Source organism: Hippocampus comes, unplaced genomic scaffold (assembly GCF_001891065.2).
Source record: "Hippocampus comes isolate QL1 unplaced genomic scaffold, H_comes_QL1_v1.1 scaffold356, whole genome shotgun sequence".
In the NCBI taxonomy this organism is placed as follows: Eukaryota; Metazoa; Chordata; class Actinopteri; order Syngnathiformes; family Syngnathidae; genus Hippocampus; species Hippocampus comes.
Window position 1 is genome coordinate 156,038 of NW_017805633.1, and position 16,541 is coordinate 172,578.

The 16,541-nt window shown below is 41.3% G+C and overlaps 1 protein-coding gene across 8 annotated transcripts in view; it reads right to left on the reverse strand.

Moving 5' to 3' along the window:
• The window catches only part of ralgapa1 (Ral GTPase activating protein catalytic subunit alpha 1), a 90,486-nt gene that overhangs the window by 47,950 nt on the left and 25,995 nt on the right, over positions 1 to 16,541 (reverse strand). For all 8 annotated transcript variants that reach the window (XM_019881670.1, XM_019881671.1, XM_019881675.1 and 5 more), the window contains 19 exons: positions 15,235 to 15,359; positions 14,890 to 15,124; positions 13,331 to 13,498; positions 13,000 to 13,170; positions 12,697 to 12,890; positions 12,530 to 12,628; positions 11,671 to 11,826; positions 11,423 to 11,551; positions 10,633 to 10,758; positions 10,083 to 10,141; positions 9,743 to 9,851; positions 7,816 to 7,926; positions 7,634 to 7,702; positions 7,381 to 7,518; positions 7,072 to 7,255; positions 4,817 to 4,935; positions 2,722 to 2,841; positions 1,901 to 2,522; positions 1,694 to 1,809 (listed from right to left, as the gene is read on the reverse strand). In XM_019881670.1, coding sequence (XP_019737229.1) covers positions 1,694 to 1,809; positions 1,901 to 2,522; positions 2,722 to 2,841; positions 4,817 to 4,935; positions 7,072 to 7,255; positions 7,381 to 7,518; positions 7,634 to 7,702; positions 7,816 to 7,926; positions 9,743 to 9,851; positions 10,083 to 10,141; positions 10,633 to 10,758; positions 11,423 to 11,551; positions 11,671 to 11,826; positions 12,530 to 12,628; positions 12,697 to 12,890; positions 13,000 to 13,170; positions 13,331 to 13,498; positions 14,890 to 15,124; positions 15,235 to 15,359 — 3,050 coding nt within the window. The remainder of the gene's footprint in view (positions 1 to 1,693; positions 1,810 to 1,900; positions 2,523 to 2,721; positions 2,842 to 4,816; positions 4,936 to 7,071; positions 7,256 to 7,380; positions 7,519 to 7,633; positions 7,703 to 7,815; positions 7,927 to 9,742; positions 9,852 to 10,082; positions 10,142 to 10,632; positions 10,759 to 11,422; positions 11,552 to 11,670; positions 11,827 to 12,529; positions 12,629 to 12,696; positions 12,891 to 12,999; positions 13,171 to 13,330; positions 13,499 to 14,889; positions 15,125 to 15,234; positions 15,360 to 16,541) is intronic.

Sequence of the window (16,541 nt, forward strand, 5' to 3'; positions counted from 1 at the left end):
AGAGATTGTACGTAGCGGAGAAGGCTAAGGTACACCAAGCGATAGAAGACACTGTTTCGGGAGAGAAATAAGAGACGAGGTTGATGAGCCTCTGGTGAATAAAGAGCAGGTAGCCTGTTGAGTACGATGTATGCCACTGACGCGATTGTTACTTGTTTGGAACTATTTTGTGTGGAAGGTTACTGTGTTCCGTGTCCATATAAATAAAGGGGGTGAAGCTTCTCTGTGTTCGTCTGACAGTGACGGGCGCTGAGGCACGTCGAGAATTCAAAGTTCAGCGATGCAATGGTAGCGAACACACTGAAAATAAAATGTCTCCAGTGTTGTCATCTAACCAAGTGTAGTCATCTGAAATGATGTCTACACAAAACCATAGAAAGACTTCCGCGCAAGAAGGACCAACAGAATCAACATACTGTAGCCCGATTGCTGTGTTCAAAGCAAACTTGAGAAAAACGAAATATGCAACCATGGCTTCAATCCACTATTGGCTGAGTACTAGTTTAACTTAGATGTGCAATTTTATATTGCTTTGTTTTGATTACCGAAAAAGAGCTGTTGTGTGGCAAAATATTTTTTTCACTGTTGTTGATAGACAGTAATATTGTGTGAGAGATTATGTGTGAATAACTGCTCCAAGTGAAAAATGTTCATGTAAAATTGAAAATCGAAATAGTTGTTTCAGTAAATATTTGCATTTTGCACGTAAAAAGCTGATTCATGATTCCATGTTGATGACAGCATTAAAACGGGAAAAAATAGGACAAAAAATATCAAAGGAAATTGAGAAACGATAAAATATGTTAGTAATCACGATTAATTTTGAGTTAATTAGAGTTAATTATTGTTGATGAGAGCATTAAAATGGGAAAAATAGGACAAAAAATATAAAAGGAAATTCAGAAACGATAAAAATTTTTAGTAATCACGATTAATTTTGAGTTAATTAGAGTTAATTATGACATTTGCGTTTTTAATTCTATTAAATATTTTGATCGTTTTGACAGCTCTAATATATATATATATATATATAAAGGTCATTTTAAAAAAGATTCATCACATGATTTTAATAATTCAATTCCTATTACATTTGATTTGATAAAGGGGCTGAGTAGCCATTGCTATTGTGTTTATTTACATAAATAGTACACACACACACACACACAATCATGTTAATAGTCAGGTTTACTTGTGGTCCATGGTATATAGCCAGATTTTGTGGTATGCTGTATTCATGATGCCATATCAGTACAATAAAAGTGTTAAACAACATATTTTGATCTATTTATTTTATTGAATAAACCTGGAGGATACAGCTGCTAATGTAATTATGTTCATTGTTAATGCATAGTTTCCAAAAATTTACCTTTTAAATCTTATACTTTTGAGTATCAGAATTCTTAATTTTGAATATCAGTCAAAACAGAAAAATGGGTCCCATGATGAATGTTTACGGAACCCAAAATTAGTTAGAGTGGTTTCCCAGTGGGTAATCTAACGCAACCGAAAAAAAAGTTTCGGTTCATTTCTGAAATTCTCAGGTCTGTAATTATGAGTGAATGATGTGTGATATATAATTATTATTAATAGTATTATCATCACAGTTCGTTAAAGCACATTACATAAAATGATTACAACTAATCAGCCAACCGTAAGAGATCGAGCTTTTCATGATTGTGTGACAATGACGCACATGAAGGACAAACTCTCGCTCAGCAGCACTTTGCTTCAAGATGGCATTGATCACATCATTCTCCTGCTTCTCTGAAACGCAAGCTGGTGGTGGGACTGGGATATTGAGTGGTATTCCTGTGAGGACAATTCGTAAAGATTAGCTGTGCATTTCAACGTGTGTTTGTATGTGTTGCCCGAAGTTTACGAAATGTGTGTTTTAGTGTACCTGCTCTCTGTAGACACTCAGGACTTGAGTATCCAAGGTACTGCAGCATTTCATCCAGAGAATCATCACCATCCCTCAGCGTATCCCATGCTGGAACCACCTCCCGACATACCCGTTTGGCCAGTGGTGGAGCGAGAAGCTGCTCAAAGCCCACTTCCACCTTGTGCGCCTTGCCACCTATGTCGTGTTCCTTATTCCCTTCCATCTGCTTTTCCATTTCCTCTCCCCCAACTTGTTGTAGTCGCACAATTTCTTCTTCAGCAACATTGCTCCCCTCTCTGTCTTCATCCATCTCTCCCTCTAGCTCGGGACTTTGACCATCTATCGCACTTCCTCCCTCCTCTGACTCTTCATTCTGGTTTACTTGACTGCCTTCTTTGCGCTCCTCTGTGATCTTTTTGGTTGGGCTGTGTAGATGGAGATTCACACTATGAGGGGACTGTGTGTGTGTCAGTAATGTGTGTGCAGGACTGCTTGGGGAGCATGGTGGAGGCCCGTAGAGGACAGCAGAGTCCCAGGAGTGCTTTCCGGCGACATCCCGAATAATAACACGCACACAAGCAGGAGCAGAGGACAAACCAGCTGTCATTCCACCTCCTGGTACACCAGACTCTGACCGAATCTGGGAAATACAGAAGTAACACTAAATACAAAGTAGAAAATAAATGCTTGCAAACATTGTACTATTTTCCTTCCTGCCCTTTATTGCACTTGCATTGAGCTATGAGACACCTCAGAGAGCACCTTTAGAGCCCGATTAAATTCCTGAGGAGTGCTTTGGGAGTACATCTGGCATCATAATGTTAAGAAAACAAAGTGACCTGGAGCACGGAGAGCAGTGTAGAGCCATTTAACGACAAGAACTGTAGATTTGGTGAGTGGAAGAGTTCAGGTCCAAGATCTGCACTCTCACAGTATGGGTTGTCCTGGTTCTCACACACCTAGAAATGAACAATAAAAACAGTATGTCACAAAACACACCCCCCACCCCCACCAATCCCCACCCCTCCAAAAGATTGATAAATGTAATCTACATCCATCCAATCAGCTTATTTTTTCTCGGGTGACAGGTGCACTGGAGTCTATCCCAGACGACTTTGGGTGCCCTACTAATTTACGCAGTTTAAGTAAAGTGGTAATACAACTTAATCGCCTAGCACAAGGAATCGCAATATTGCCTTAAATATGTCTGTTCCATATGTACCGTCAGGGCCAAATGTTTTGAGAATTGGTTTTCACAAAGTTTGTTGCTTCAATGTTTTTCGATCTTTTTGTAAGATGCTACTGTGCTCGACTGAAATATAATTCCACACATTTAATGAGTGCGAAAGGACTATGTAGACCATACGTTTATGCAAAGAGTCAATATTTGCAGTGCTGACCTTTCTTTTTCAAGAATTCTGCAATTCGCCCTGGCATGCTGTCAATTAATTTCTGGGGCACATACTGACTGTTGGCAGCTCATTATTGCAGAATCGATGCTTGGAGTTTGCCCAACTTTGTAAGTTTCTGTTTGTTCACCTGCCTCTTGAGGTTTGCATGTTGATGTCATGTACCCTGAGCTACATTGTTATCACTTTTGCCTTGTGGCAAGGTGCTCCATCATTTTGGAAAAGGTAATGTTCTCCCCCCCATAAAAGAACCATTTGGTGGCAAAGTTGCTTTTGGAGGATGTTTTGGTACCATTCTGTATTCATGGCTGTGTTTTGTCAAAATTGTGACTGAACCCAGTCCTGGGTCTGAGATGCAACCCTACATATGAATGGTCTTAGGATGCTTTACTATTGGCATGCCACAGGATCGATGGTAGTGCTCACCTTTTCTTATCCTACAAAATTACTTTTCCACGGTCCTCAGCAGTCCAATCCTTATACCATATGCAGAATATCAGTCTGTCCCTAATGTTTTTTTTTCCTGGAAAGAAGTGGCTTCTTTCTTCTTGACATCAGGACATACTCCAAAACTCTTTGCCTTACTGTGGTTGTAGATGCATTCATACCTCCTGCTACAATTCCTGACTAAGTCCTGCACTTATGGTGATCTGATCTCACAGTTGATTGTATATATGTATATATACATATGTAATATGTAATTCATACCTCCTGCTGCAATTCCTGACGAAGTCCTGCACTTATGGTGATCTGATCTCACAGTTGAATCAACTTTAGGAGACAGTCCTAGTGTTTTATGGAGTTTCTTGGGCCTTCTTCACAGAAATTTAACCTCTTTCCTTGTAGTTCAATTTGCTCATTTTCATGACAAAAAGGAACTTATTGACATCTTAGAGGGAATTTATTGAGATCCATGCAGCTCTCTCACTCTTTTTTCTCATGTAGAGTTGTAGAGGTGAGTCGAGGCCACCTCTGCAAAATATTTTTAGCTTGGAAGCACGTACCTTGGGTCAAGAGTTTCAATAAATCCCTACTTTTGCAATGTATCCATGTGCTCAGCCCGATTTGCCTTCTACTGGGCTCCTTTCTTGTCATACGCAAAATATAGCAATGAAATCGGTTGGCAGCACTAACTGTGCTTTTATAAAATAGTTCCCCTGTTTGCAGCCATATTGTTAATGCAAGCAGTGCACGGCAGCTTGGGACAATGTTTCAGCTACATAACTACATAAATCCATCCATCCATTTTCCGATTCGCTTTATCCTCACAAGGGTTGCAGGGGGTGCTGGAGCCTATCCCAGCCGTCTTCGGGCAGTAGGCGGGGGACACCCTGAACCGGTTGCCAGCCAATCGCAGGGCACACAGACGAATACCACCCGCACTCACACCAGTCACCCCAAAAAAATTCTGTTGACAAACACTCTAATTCGAGAAAACTGATTAATTTTGGGGGGGAATCATCACCACGGCTTTCTCATTGTGGAAAATAATGTCAGGATCGAAACCCTAGCTGATTGACTGTACCTGGCTGGAGAGAGTAGCGGGCCCTCCAGACATTGGGTAGTGCCCCAGATGGTTGACAAGGTGGGTGATAACCGTCCTGGCTGCAATGGAAACCAGACCCTGTTGAATACGACTACGGACTACAGAGAGAGGACAAAAAAAAAAACAAAACAAACCAAGTTAGACCTTTAAGGATCAGGCCTGTGCGTGAGAGATTCGAATATGCAAAACAACAACATACTTAGTTGGACAAGTTATCAACATTGTTTTTTTTTTGCTTTTTTTCTGCCAGCATGTCGTGCTTTATAAAATTCATAATACGTAACCCACAAAAATAAACGTTGTTTTGTGTACATAATAACAAGACCAAAACGAAGTAAGGGGTGCTGATGCACAATGGATCGATACATAGTCTGCTCCATGCTGTGAAGAAGCCAATGCCATCACACAGTGTGCTGCCAGAGTATCTTACCGAATAAACATCATTAGAAACTCACGCACACACGCACACAGAATGTTGCACATTGACATTCAAACAGGGTTCTATTTCATCCCTGCTGACCACCAGAGGTGGTGCTGAAAAGACTGAATCTTCCCTTCGCACACGCACAGCTCGAGAATGCATACAGAAAATGTCACCTGTGACCCCTGGGCACCCAGGACGGGTTCCGGTGTCACCAGAAGTTTACATTAGAATCAGAATCAGATTTATTGGCCAAATACGCAAGAAACACTCAAGGAATTTACTTCCCAGTTACAACCCGTTCAGAGGAACATAAGACAGCAATAACCAGCATGGGTGAGACAAAATAAGAAGTCTGGCGGGTTGCTTTTAAACGCCCCGTTATCTTAGATTTGAAAGAAAAATAATCGGGAAGAGGAGGGGGGGGAAAAAAAACAAGACTCCAACCATTCTCCTTCATGGGAGGATGGTTTGAACCAGAGGGAAAAAAAAAATGTCAGCCCATGTCGCATACATTTAAAAACAGTAAAACAATTCTCTCGACTTAACATGAAATGAACAGGGTGGTAAAGGGAAGGGAGGTAGCTGGGAGAAGTGTCACAATAGTAGGTGTGCTCAGTCTCTCCAGTTGTGATGTGGGAGGGAGCAGCGAAGACTTTGACATTGCGCCTGCAGCAGCAAGGCCAAGACCTTTACAGTCACAGTCTCGGGGGAGTAGAGGGAAGAAGCTTGCCTCCGTGTGTTTTTCCATCCAGGGGAAAGTCCAGACAATCATTGTTTTGGGAGAAGGCCGTCTGCAATTTCAGTCAGCCTTGAATGTCTTTCAGCATGTCACTCGCCGTGGCATCAATATGCCGAATTCTTGATCAATCAGTCTATCACTTTGACAGGTCGGTACAACTACTCTTGGTTTTTCCATTTTGCGAAGCGACTCACAATCAGAAGGCCAAATACGAATGGAATATCATTCAGATTCATGTGGGTGGTATATTCCTTTTGCCAATCTGAATGAGCATCAAATAAAAAGTTCAATTAAAATCAACAAATAACACAGACAACCACATTTAATAGTGGGGAAAGAATGAAAAGAGACCTAAATATTAGCAGTGAAGACAAAGAATAGTGGATGCATGATCTCAGAGGTTGCTGCAGTCATTAGAGTAGCTGCTTTGTCCTGCTGGAAACACAGCAGGGGAACATCTACACTTTAACCCGGGACACTCAAAGGAGTTCGCACATACACGCGTACACCGTTTCTATTTTTCATAATTGGCACTGCCATGGTGACAGTAGGTCAGATGGTCCAAGCTGTGTGAGTCAGCACATCACTTCAAGATTTAGACAAAATGCAATCCATGTTTCTCATACTACAGTGTAGATTTGTGTCACTTGAATGAAATATAAAGCTTTTGACAGAATTACTGTAAACAATCAGCCAGAAACACACATGCGGAGAGCATAGATTAAAACAAAACGTTCAAATAACTTCAAGTGGCGAATCACTGAACCTCAAAGCAGTCACAGAATCACATCTCGTTTTGACATCAAAACACACAGCCACATCATGCTAAATCTTTTTTTTTTTTTTACCTTTTAGTCACATTAAAATGCTAATTACTAATCAAAAACACACCCAAAGTGGAGTTTTCCTCAATTCACCCATCTCAGAACATTTTTGCTCATTCCTCCTCTTTAATCAACAGCTTCGCCCAATCCAAGAAAACAACCGGGTCCTCACTTTTCTACATCACAAAGTCAGTAAATCCCGTCATAACTATTCAAACAAATAAATAGCTGCAGCTGAATAAAATACCTTCAGTGACTGGCTGGAGTTTGTTGGAGCGCTCAGACTCTGGACTATGCAGCGGTTCAGGTTCTCTAAGGCTCTCTAATGGCAAAAATGGATCGTAGTCTGTACTCGACAGATCTGACAGCTGCAGTGGGTAATACTTGAGGCTGCTGAAAGACTGGGCTCCATACACACAGCCATGCAAAACCTGGAGACAATTTGTAAGAAAAAAACAGAAAGAAGAAAATTGTGAGGAAAAAAAAACCCTACATAACTTTTACTTTGGTAAAAATATTTTGAAGATGCATGACATCATATTAGCCAAAAACATACCTTATAAATGCAGCTGAGCAGAGTCTTTGGCGGCTGGTCCTTATCTGGAGGGCTGCGAGTTTGAACAGGTTGAAGCAGAGTCTTGGGAGGGAGAGCCATCACCCAGTCCAACAGACACAACAGGAGGGACACAACTAGCTGCAGCAAAAATGTTTGTTGTGTTACTTTCAAAGAAACGAACCATTGGGTGGAAATGATTGTACATTGTGTGTGTGTGTGTGTGTGTGTGTGTGTGTGTGTGTGTTCATGCTACCCTCTTATCCAGCTCATGAGGCGAGGACTCGGTAGTCGGCAGCAAGTGTGTTATGGTGGCAATCAAAATCTTGAAGGGAATAAAACCAGCGCAATGTGGATTTAATCCAAAATAGAGGAATGACTTAGTGGTACATTGCATTGAAGAAAATTGTCAAGCAAATGATAATGAAATGGTCTCACCTCTACTATCTTCTTTGGAGTGTCAATGGGAAATTTATGAAGATGATCCACATAACTGATCAAAAGGTGAAGAATGTCCGATGCCACCAGAGCAACATTCTTATTGGGGTACTGGGAAAAACAGGTTCATGTCAACATAATAGTCTTATTACTAAACCACCAAGATATGATACATACACAATTCATGAGTCAGTGAGACAATGGTTCATTTTAAGAAGTGTATTCAGGTTCATCGGCCTGAAGTCAAAATATTGTGTTGAAAACTTCTATTAGTGACAAGGGAGAGCATCTACATCGAGGCTCTAAATAGGATTAACATTTACAAAGGAAAATTCCCTCCAGATCAAAGGATATACTCGGCTAAGAAATGAAGCAAGTGGCACTGCATGGAAATATGAAAATCCCTCAAGGTTTATGTGTGTGATAGTGTGTGCATGTCACAGAGCCCACGGCTGGACAGGACTGGCTGATGGTAGGAAGGCAAAAGTGGACAAGATGTGTGTGTGAGATAGCGTAAGTGTGTTTGTAACAAAGCTTGCAGCGTGCCCCCTGGATGGGCCTCCTATCTGAAGGAGGACCAAACATATTGACAGTCCAGGGTTTGCTCCCAGGAGTAAGTGAATGCGAGTGTGTTCGGCAGCACTGGCTCCTGTCGACTGTTGGCTGCCGATACACAAGCTAGGGATTCCAAGGTGGAAAAGGTATGTGTGTGTGTCTACGTGTGTTTGAGTCCACTTGGCTATGGATGACAGGGTGCAATTTGGACGTCTCTCTGATGCACAGGCCTCCCAGTCTAGTGGCCTGAAACAGTCTCGTCTCAGATGGTCTAGTCTCGACAGACCAACTGAGGCAAGCTCACCAACCAACACCAAAAACCTTGTCCAGAAACATTTTCCATCATACCTTGGCTCCCTGTAGCCTGCCGTGTTAAATCCACAGACAACCCAGCTGTTCTGTGTGCAGCCAGAGCTTTGGTGCAATTCAATGACCTTCACTTTGATTTTCATTCATTACAATATGCAGCCCATTGCCACACTTGAAATCCAATTACTTGATCTGTAACCAATCATTAAAACAACCACTGCCCATTGCAAGCAACTGCAAGATGGTTTTATATCAAGTATCAAGTACAACTTTATAGTCAAATGTGCTGTATGTGCAGCACAGATGAAATTTCCTCCCTCTTAAACAGACAACAGACAACAAGAGGAGCCACTGCGGGTTCCCGCGCCACCATCAAAAGAACACTTAACTTATATGTCATTTCACAAACACATACAGTCCTAGTGAAAATTATTTTGATCTCATTTTGATTTGGATTTATTTCTCTCCATCTTTTAATCCGCTTATCCTCACTAGGGTCGCGGGGCATGCTGGAGCCTATCCCAGCCTTCATCGGACAGTAGGCAAGGTTGAACCGTTCACCAAAATGGAAAAAAATAGACTGCTGTATTTCATGTACTTGTTAATTTGCAAACAATGTTTTGCATCTAAGAGGATAATGAACAGATGGGTAGTGCCATTTTTATTTTGCACGATGGACGGTTTCGCTGATGCCCTTAATGTTAAAAATAAATTCTTGAACTTGCACCTCTATCCGGATCCTTGCCGAAATGTAAGAGGATGTACCCCATTAGCCCTTTATACAATTTTCTGAACAGTACGAATTAAATGACAATGTTACAACAAAGTGCTACACAGTATATATCTATATTCATGAATTCATGAAAGATGTGTATGTTCCTTTCGTTAATTATTAAGGGCACTGTCTTAATAGAAGAAAGCAAAGTAGATGCAATGGTGATGTGGCTAAGATTTTTCGGGTCAAAGTTGGCCTGCTATCATGTATTTTTACAAGATGGCTTGAATTTTATTGACCGAATTTGTGGTTGGTAGTCAAAGAAAAAAAAAGCAAATGACCACTGACCTTTAGAGTAACACAGATGACATTCAGAGCATCATTAATTTGTGGATGTTGAGTCCCATGAGCCAGCTCTTCGGATAACCAGATACCCAGACAGCACAAAGCTACACACCTAACAGAGCCAAAGAAAACATTCTGATAAGGGCACATCAGCCAATGCATATGTGTGAGATGACAAAATGTGCTGTGATTTCTACTTTTTGAAACAATTAAAAGTAATATCTTTTTTTTTAATATGTTTTAGAAACACACCATTTCACAAAGCACCTTATTGGTAGTTTGTTTTTAAGGTCCTGATAACACCAAACTAGCATTAGAAAAATCCTTGCACATGTGTATGTACCTAGCAGGAGCAGAGGGTTCGTCCCTGGCAGAGGTCAGTATTGTTTTGATAATGTGCTCCTGAAAAACAAAGCAAGACAGAAACATGCATTTAGTCAGGATCAGCTGATGTCTATCCATGAGTGTGGTACCATGACAAATTGAGAAACGGCTTTAAAGAACAACTTCATGAGATATTAATATTGCATACACAAATGCTTCATGTCCCTCTGAGCTAATGGCTGCTTAGTGATTCAAAACATTTCTGCCTCGTCCGAAAGCAAGCCTGGGATGTTGCCGCGCATGGCAATAACTATTTCCACAGCAACAACAATAAAAACATTACTGCCATTGGCTGTTTTGACTGTGGCAAGAATGACTGATGAGACATTAATCTATTAATGCGACAGCAGTGAAGAGAGGACATGCTTTGTACAAGGTTTGCACTGACTTCAACAGGCTTCAAAATGACATTTTTTATGATGTACTTTCTGCTTAGTTTTGCTTAACGGTTCGGTTGAATCTACTTTGTTGACCAGCATTGAGGGCATCACCGATGACCTCTTGTTTACCTTGACATCAGGGAACTTTCTCAGTGCCACATCAGCTGTGGTGGGGTGAAGGGCGGGGAGCTCCCCGTAAAAGTTTGGCAAACACACAAGGGATCCAAGAAGGATCTGCGCTTCGACTCTTGGAGCCTAGAGCAAGAAGGAGACACAAATTATATGGAAACCTCCTATGGCTAATTTTGATGAATTTTGGGGGATTTTCTTTTTCTCTAAAAAGTACACGATTGGTCATTGGTGTTATTTTTACAAAGTGCCCACCAATCAAAAACTGTTGAGAATGACTTGCCGTGTTCGCCAATGCAATCACTGTTTTGCTCAAGGAACATGACATTTTATAGGTTTACTGAAAAAGTGATGGGTTTTGGAGAGTCGAGGAATCCACCCAACACCAGCAAGAATACTGGAGTACCTTATATTGAGACATGTCTTTTATCGTAGAAAGGGTTCTGTCAGTCGTCATCTGTACCTGTGGGTAAAAAACAAAAAACAAAAACAAAAAAGGACGTTTCGCTTCTCTCACAGAAGCTTCGTCAGCGGTAGACAACCCTGAAGTCTCCGTGAAGACTCCGGGAAGTTGCTCTGCGCTAAAAGGCTGAGCGTGGCCTGTTTGAGGACTGGGTGGGGATGGTTAGTCACGCCCCTATGGTGAAGAGGCCCATTGGTTTCTAAACTCCCTATCATTGGGTCGAGATTTGTCGTGTTGGGTGTAAACGCAGATACCTCGTCACTATACGATACCATGTACAACACTAGCTTGTCAAACTGTATTGTGTGTGAGTTTCAATTTTATTACATTTAACGATGAGCAAGAGGTGACTCGAGAAGCTGCAATGATGAAGTCGAGAATCAACATGGTGGCTCCAGGTAGACCGATACTGAAGAACCGTGGACTGCAGTGCTTGATGATGGTGTTCACAATGTCCTAAGGTGAGAAAAATAAATCACACGCATTGAGCTGTAGTCATGGCATATTCACATTCGTGCATGTCCATGTCAAGAATTCCAAATGTTAATTAGGGCTGGTTAAAATGTTGGAGGTACCTGGTCTTGGTGCAGCAGTCCTTGGTGCATGATATTGTAGAAGTGAGTCAAAAAGTCAGTGTTTGGGGACACATCTTGCCGTCTCTTCATAATTCTGCAGATCAGCTTATAGGCATGAAGCTTTCCCTGTTTGTAACGCTCAGTCAGCATGGTGGCCTGGGTGAAAAGGCACACAAATCATCAAAGGGTGTGAGCTACTGTACTTATGAGCGCACAGGAGCAGATTAAGATAAGAATAAGAAAACCTTTATTTGTCTCACAATTGAGAAATTCCCAATTTACAGCAGCAAAGTTATGAAAGGAAGAAAGTAGAAGAACAAAAAGTATAGGAGCTGCTGTTAAGGCAGCCACTCTCGCGGCGCCATCTTGAAGTCATAATAACATTCATTCATCTTCCGAACCGCTTGATCCTCACTAGGGTCGCGGGGGGTGCTGGAGCCCATCCCAGCTGTCTTCGGGCAGTAGGCGGGGGACACCCTGAATCGGTTGCCAGCCAATCGCAGGGCACACAGAGACGAACAACCAACCACGCTCACATTCACACCTAGGGACAACTTAGAGTGTTCAATCAGCCTACCATGCATGTTTTTGGAATGTGGGAGGAAACCGGAGTACCCGGAGAAAACCCACGCAGGCCCGGGGAGAACATGCAAACTCCACACAGGGAGGCCGGAGCTGGAATTGAACCCGATACCTCTGCACTGTGAAGTCGACGTGCTAACCACTGGACTACCGGGCCGCCCCTCATAATAACATAATAAACAAATAACATCTATTTCTTGATTGATTCCCTAAACTTATAGTACTTGTTATTGGAGTGAATATTAAGGGCCCATGGCAACTTTTCAGTCCTACTTACCTTAAAGAGCCACGGAGTGAGGATTCTAAGAGGCGGGATCAGAACAGGAGGTGGTGGAGATGACTGGTTATCATGAGAAATGCCCAAATTATCTCTGATCTGAAAATAATTAACTGAATTAGGAGTTGAGCCATTTCAGCATGCGACTTTAGCGTCTCTTTCCGTACCTTCACAAGGTTTTGCCACAGTTCACACAGGTAGTCAAACACCTGAGCGTGGATCTCTGGGTCTTTGATGCTATTCACATCTCCCAAGATACCCAGCATTCTCCGCCACATGACTGTGGCAACATCTGCATGCCATCCAGTCAGGGAGCCACCTGCCATGACACTACAGTCCTCACCGGGGAACTCAGTGGTTTCTACGAAAAAAAAAAGCCAATCAATCATCAACCTCACTTTTACTTGACAAAACTAACAGAAAAAAAAACAATGAATATATTTCTGAAAAAAGTGTGCTAGTATTTTTACCAAAATCATCAGGAGTCTGCAGCACTGAGTTGTGGAGTTTTTGATCCAGCTGCAAGTGGGTGTGTGAGTGAGAGGGTGTGCGAGCAATGTGCTCTGCTGTCAGTGTAGCTGGGGAAGGCGTCTGGGACCGAGAGCCCCCGAGAGAATGCATGGGAGATGCACTCTCGGAACCTTGACATGAAAAGAACACCCCAAACAAACACATTAGTTTAGAACCAATGCACTGAAACTATGTTTTAAAGAATACACAACAAATAATAGAAGAGTGAAGAACGATATAAACGCCTCAGATGTATATTTTAAAGGGATGACCACAATTGAATGTACAAACCAGTGACAGTGACTGTGTGGCTAAGGCTACTGGTCTCAGAGTCAATATGAAGTGTAGTCAAACTTGCAACTTCATGTTCATCACATGCAACACCACCTCCCAGACTGTCCTGGTCCATTGAGCTTCCTCGATCTCCACCGCCGCAGGGTTCAGAGTTAAATGCAAAGTCTATACAAAGGAAAAGTGGAATATACACACACACACGAACATTCTAACTTTCAAGCTACAGCAAAAAAGTGTGTTAAAAGAGTCAAAAGCAGTACAAATTTGAAACCCAATACGAAAATACCTAGAATGAATTTTTGTGAAAAATAATGAGCTTAGCAGAAATCCGGCAAAACTATTGGATATTGCGAGTGATGTGATCTCCAGTTGTTGGACATGACTTTGCACTGATGGTTGGCATGTAATTTATGAACAAGATAAAATATCGACTCTAACATGAGCTTGAACTGTCAGATTTGAATGATTCAACACTCAGAATGTGGCCACAGAATGGTGGCTGTACTGTAGGTCTACCTTTTTTTGTGTCATTTATATAACTTAATTGCTCATAAACAAATAGTGGGACCTCTACTTACGAACGTCTCTTCATATGAAATTTTCAAGTTACAAAACGCCTCAACAGGAAAATATTGCCTCTTGTTACGAGAGAAATCTTGATACGAAAGGTAAAAATAGAGTATGGGCTGCTACTCACATCTCCTAGTTTCCTGAACGCAACGAATTTATAGCTGCTCTGCATTTGACGATTATCGAGCATTTTCCTGGCATCCCATTGGCTAAGAAGTACCTCTAACCGAATGTGTTTATGTGTGTAGATAGATATGTGTTGATGCAGCGTGCTCGTCATTCGACCCTCGAGCCATGAGGAGTACCGATAGTTTTTCATAAATGTGAATCACCCAGAAAAAGTGTTCACCAGTCGGGCGATCGCTCACTTTGCTGTTTGCCTTGGACATTTTGGAAGGATTGTTAAAAGCCGACAAAAGCAAACGTCCTTGGATCAGTTCTTTACAAAACGCCAGACAAAAAACAATTCTGAGAGAGAACCTGGACTAAAAACGGCAAAAAACGATGCGGACGCAGTTAAAAGTTAAATGACCATCATTTTCATTCTTGATTCTATTCTTTGTTTTTAACATTATGCACAACTCTCATTGACAATAAAGTTGTATCCAATCCAATCCACTTAAATCCAATTTATTGTGCAATAATCTAATCGTAACATGTATTTGTTCCATATTTTGATGCTTTAGAAAATATTTATGTGAGAATTTTTTTGGGGAGCGGGCTTGGAACGGATTAGGTCATTTACATGGAAAACCCGTCTCGACTTCCAAAATTTTCTACTGAAGAAATTTCTTCCAGAACCAATTAATTTCGTAAGTAAAGGTATCACTGTACGATGTAACATAACACCCTTCTCGGTACTGTATTACCAAACAAGGACAGAAATTGTGAAGCTGCATTTTTAGGTAACTGTGGGGTGCTTTATGACTGCTAATTCCTTTTCAAATAATTGTCAAAGGTTAAAAGTAAACAAAGTTTTCACTCACTATCAAACTTGCACGCAGGGTATTGAAAAGCATTAAATGAGTCAGATTGGCTGTCAGAACTGACAACATCTGAGCCACTGGCACTGGCAGGAGATGTCCACTCTGAAGGAACCCCTGGATCATCAATTGGTCTGAGGTCATCTGGGGGTCGAGATCCAGGACTTTGACCGGCCTCTAGTAGCTCCGGCAGGTCCTGTGGAACTTCGAGACTACCTGGGCTGCTGCCACGGCGCTCCTGTACATAGAGGAAAAAGAGTCGTCACAACTTAAGCAAATGAACTTTGGTGCTTAACCTTGAATAAAAACAAACATGAGACATTTTTGCGTGCACTTTTGGATACTGACCACTGTTCCTTTAGCTCTGAGTCTTTCCTGGATGAACTCATCCATGAGATCAGAGAAATTAGGATTGCTGTTTCCAACATCGGTGGAGACTGGACGTGCCTTCTGCAGCACCTCCTCTTTGTTGGCTACACACAAATGGAGAGAGAGAAATTTACCTAAAGCATGGAGCCATGATTATCTGGCACACATCCTGTTTAGTTAACGTTAACACTGAGTAAACGACGACTAAGATAATTATGTAGCCGATATTGACTGTGACAATAATACAAGCATGGTAACATAACCGGTATGTTGTGGAGGAGAAATAATGCAATTGTTACACTGACATTACACTTCAATAAAAATGGGAAAATATGCAAGCTAGGGTGTCAGAGTAACCCTAATGTATATGTATGGGAAGCCCTCGAGTAAGTGAATTACCAATTGTTAAAAAAAAAATTAAAAAAAAAAACCAAAAGCCACAACACAGCAGGCAAACCCACCAGAGAAGCAATGCAGTTAATACACACCACCATGCACAAAGAGCAAGTTTACATTGTGACGCTACCAGAAAAAATAAAAATAAAAATAAGGCAGCATATTGTCAAATTCGGTTTTGTTCCAATGACGCATACATAGTTTATGATAGCAGAGCCATCGTGCATTCACTAATTGTGGTGAAATGAAAATCCAAATGACAGATAGGGGTCATTAACTAACACGGGTGGGCAAACTTCCGTGCTTCAGCGCCACATTTGATTTTTCAAACAGATATATGGGCCGCGTATGAAATGGTGAAAATCTGTCTTCACAATATTTGGTTTATTTTAAACACTGGACGATTTATGGTCAACAGTAACATTTGGCAAATTAAAATATAACATTTACCATTGCATTTATTTTATTCAATAATTAGACATTTCTAATTAATTTAACCATAAACATGTTAACTGAGATAAATGAATTAAAAACAATTATAATTAATTTTAGAAGGGAAACACAACTAAATCAATCCAATACAGCAGTTTACAGCAGCTTAGTACTGACAACCAACCACACAGTCACCCTGGACAGGCACACAATGAACGCGAGAGGTCCTTTTCCAATGTGGCCCTCCTGTGGAATGATCCAGAGAGGTCAATCATTTTACAGAACGTAGCAGCTAACGTAGCACTTACTTTTCAAAGAGTAGTGTTATCTGAAGCATTTAGAATTCATTAAATGATCTCCCCATTAATTTTGCTTGGATAACTATGGGTAGTGTAGTTCAGTAAAGAATTCTAAACAACAAAGTTGATGAGAATCAAAGCATCAACAGCAACTGGGAG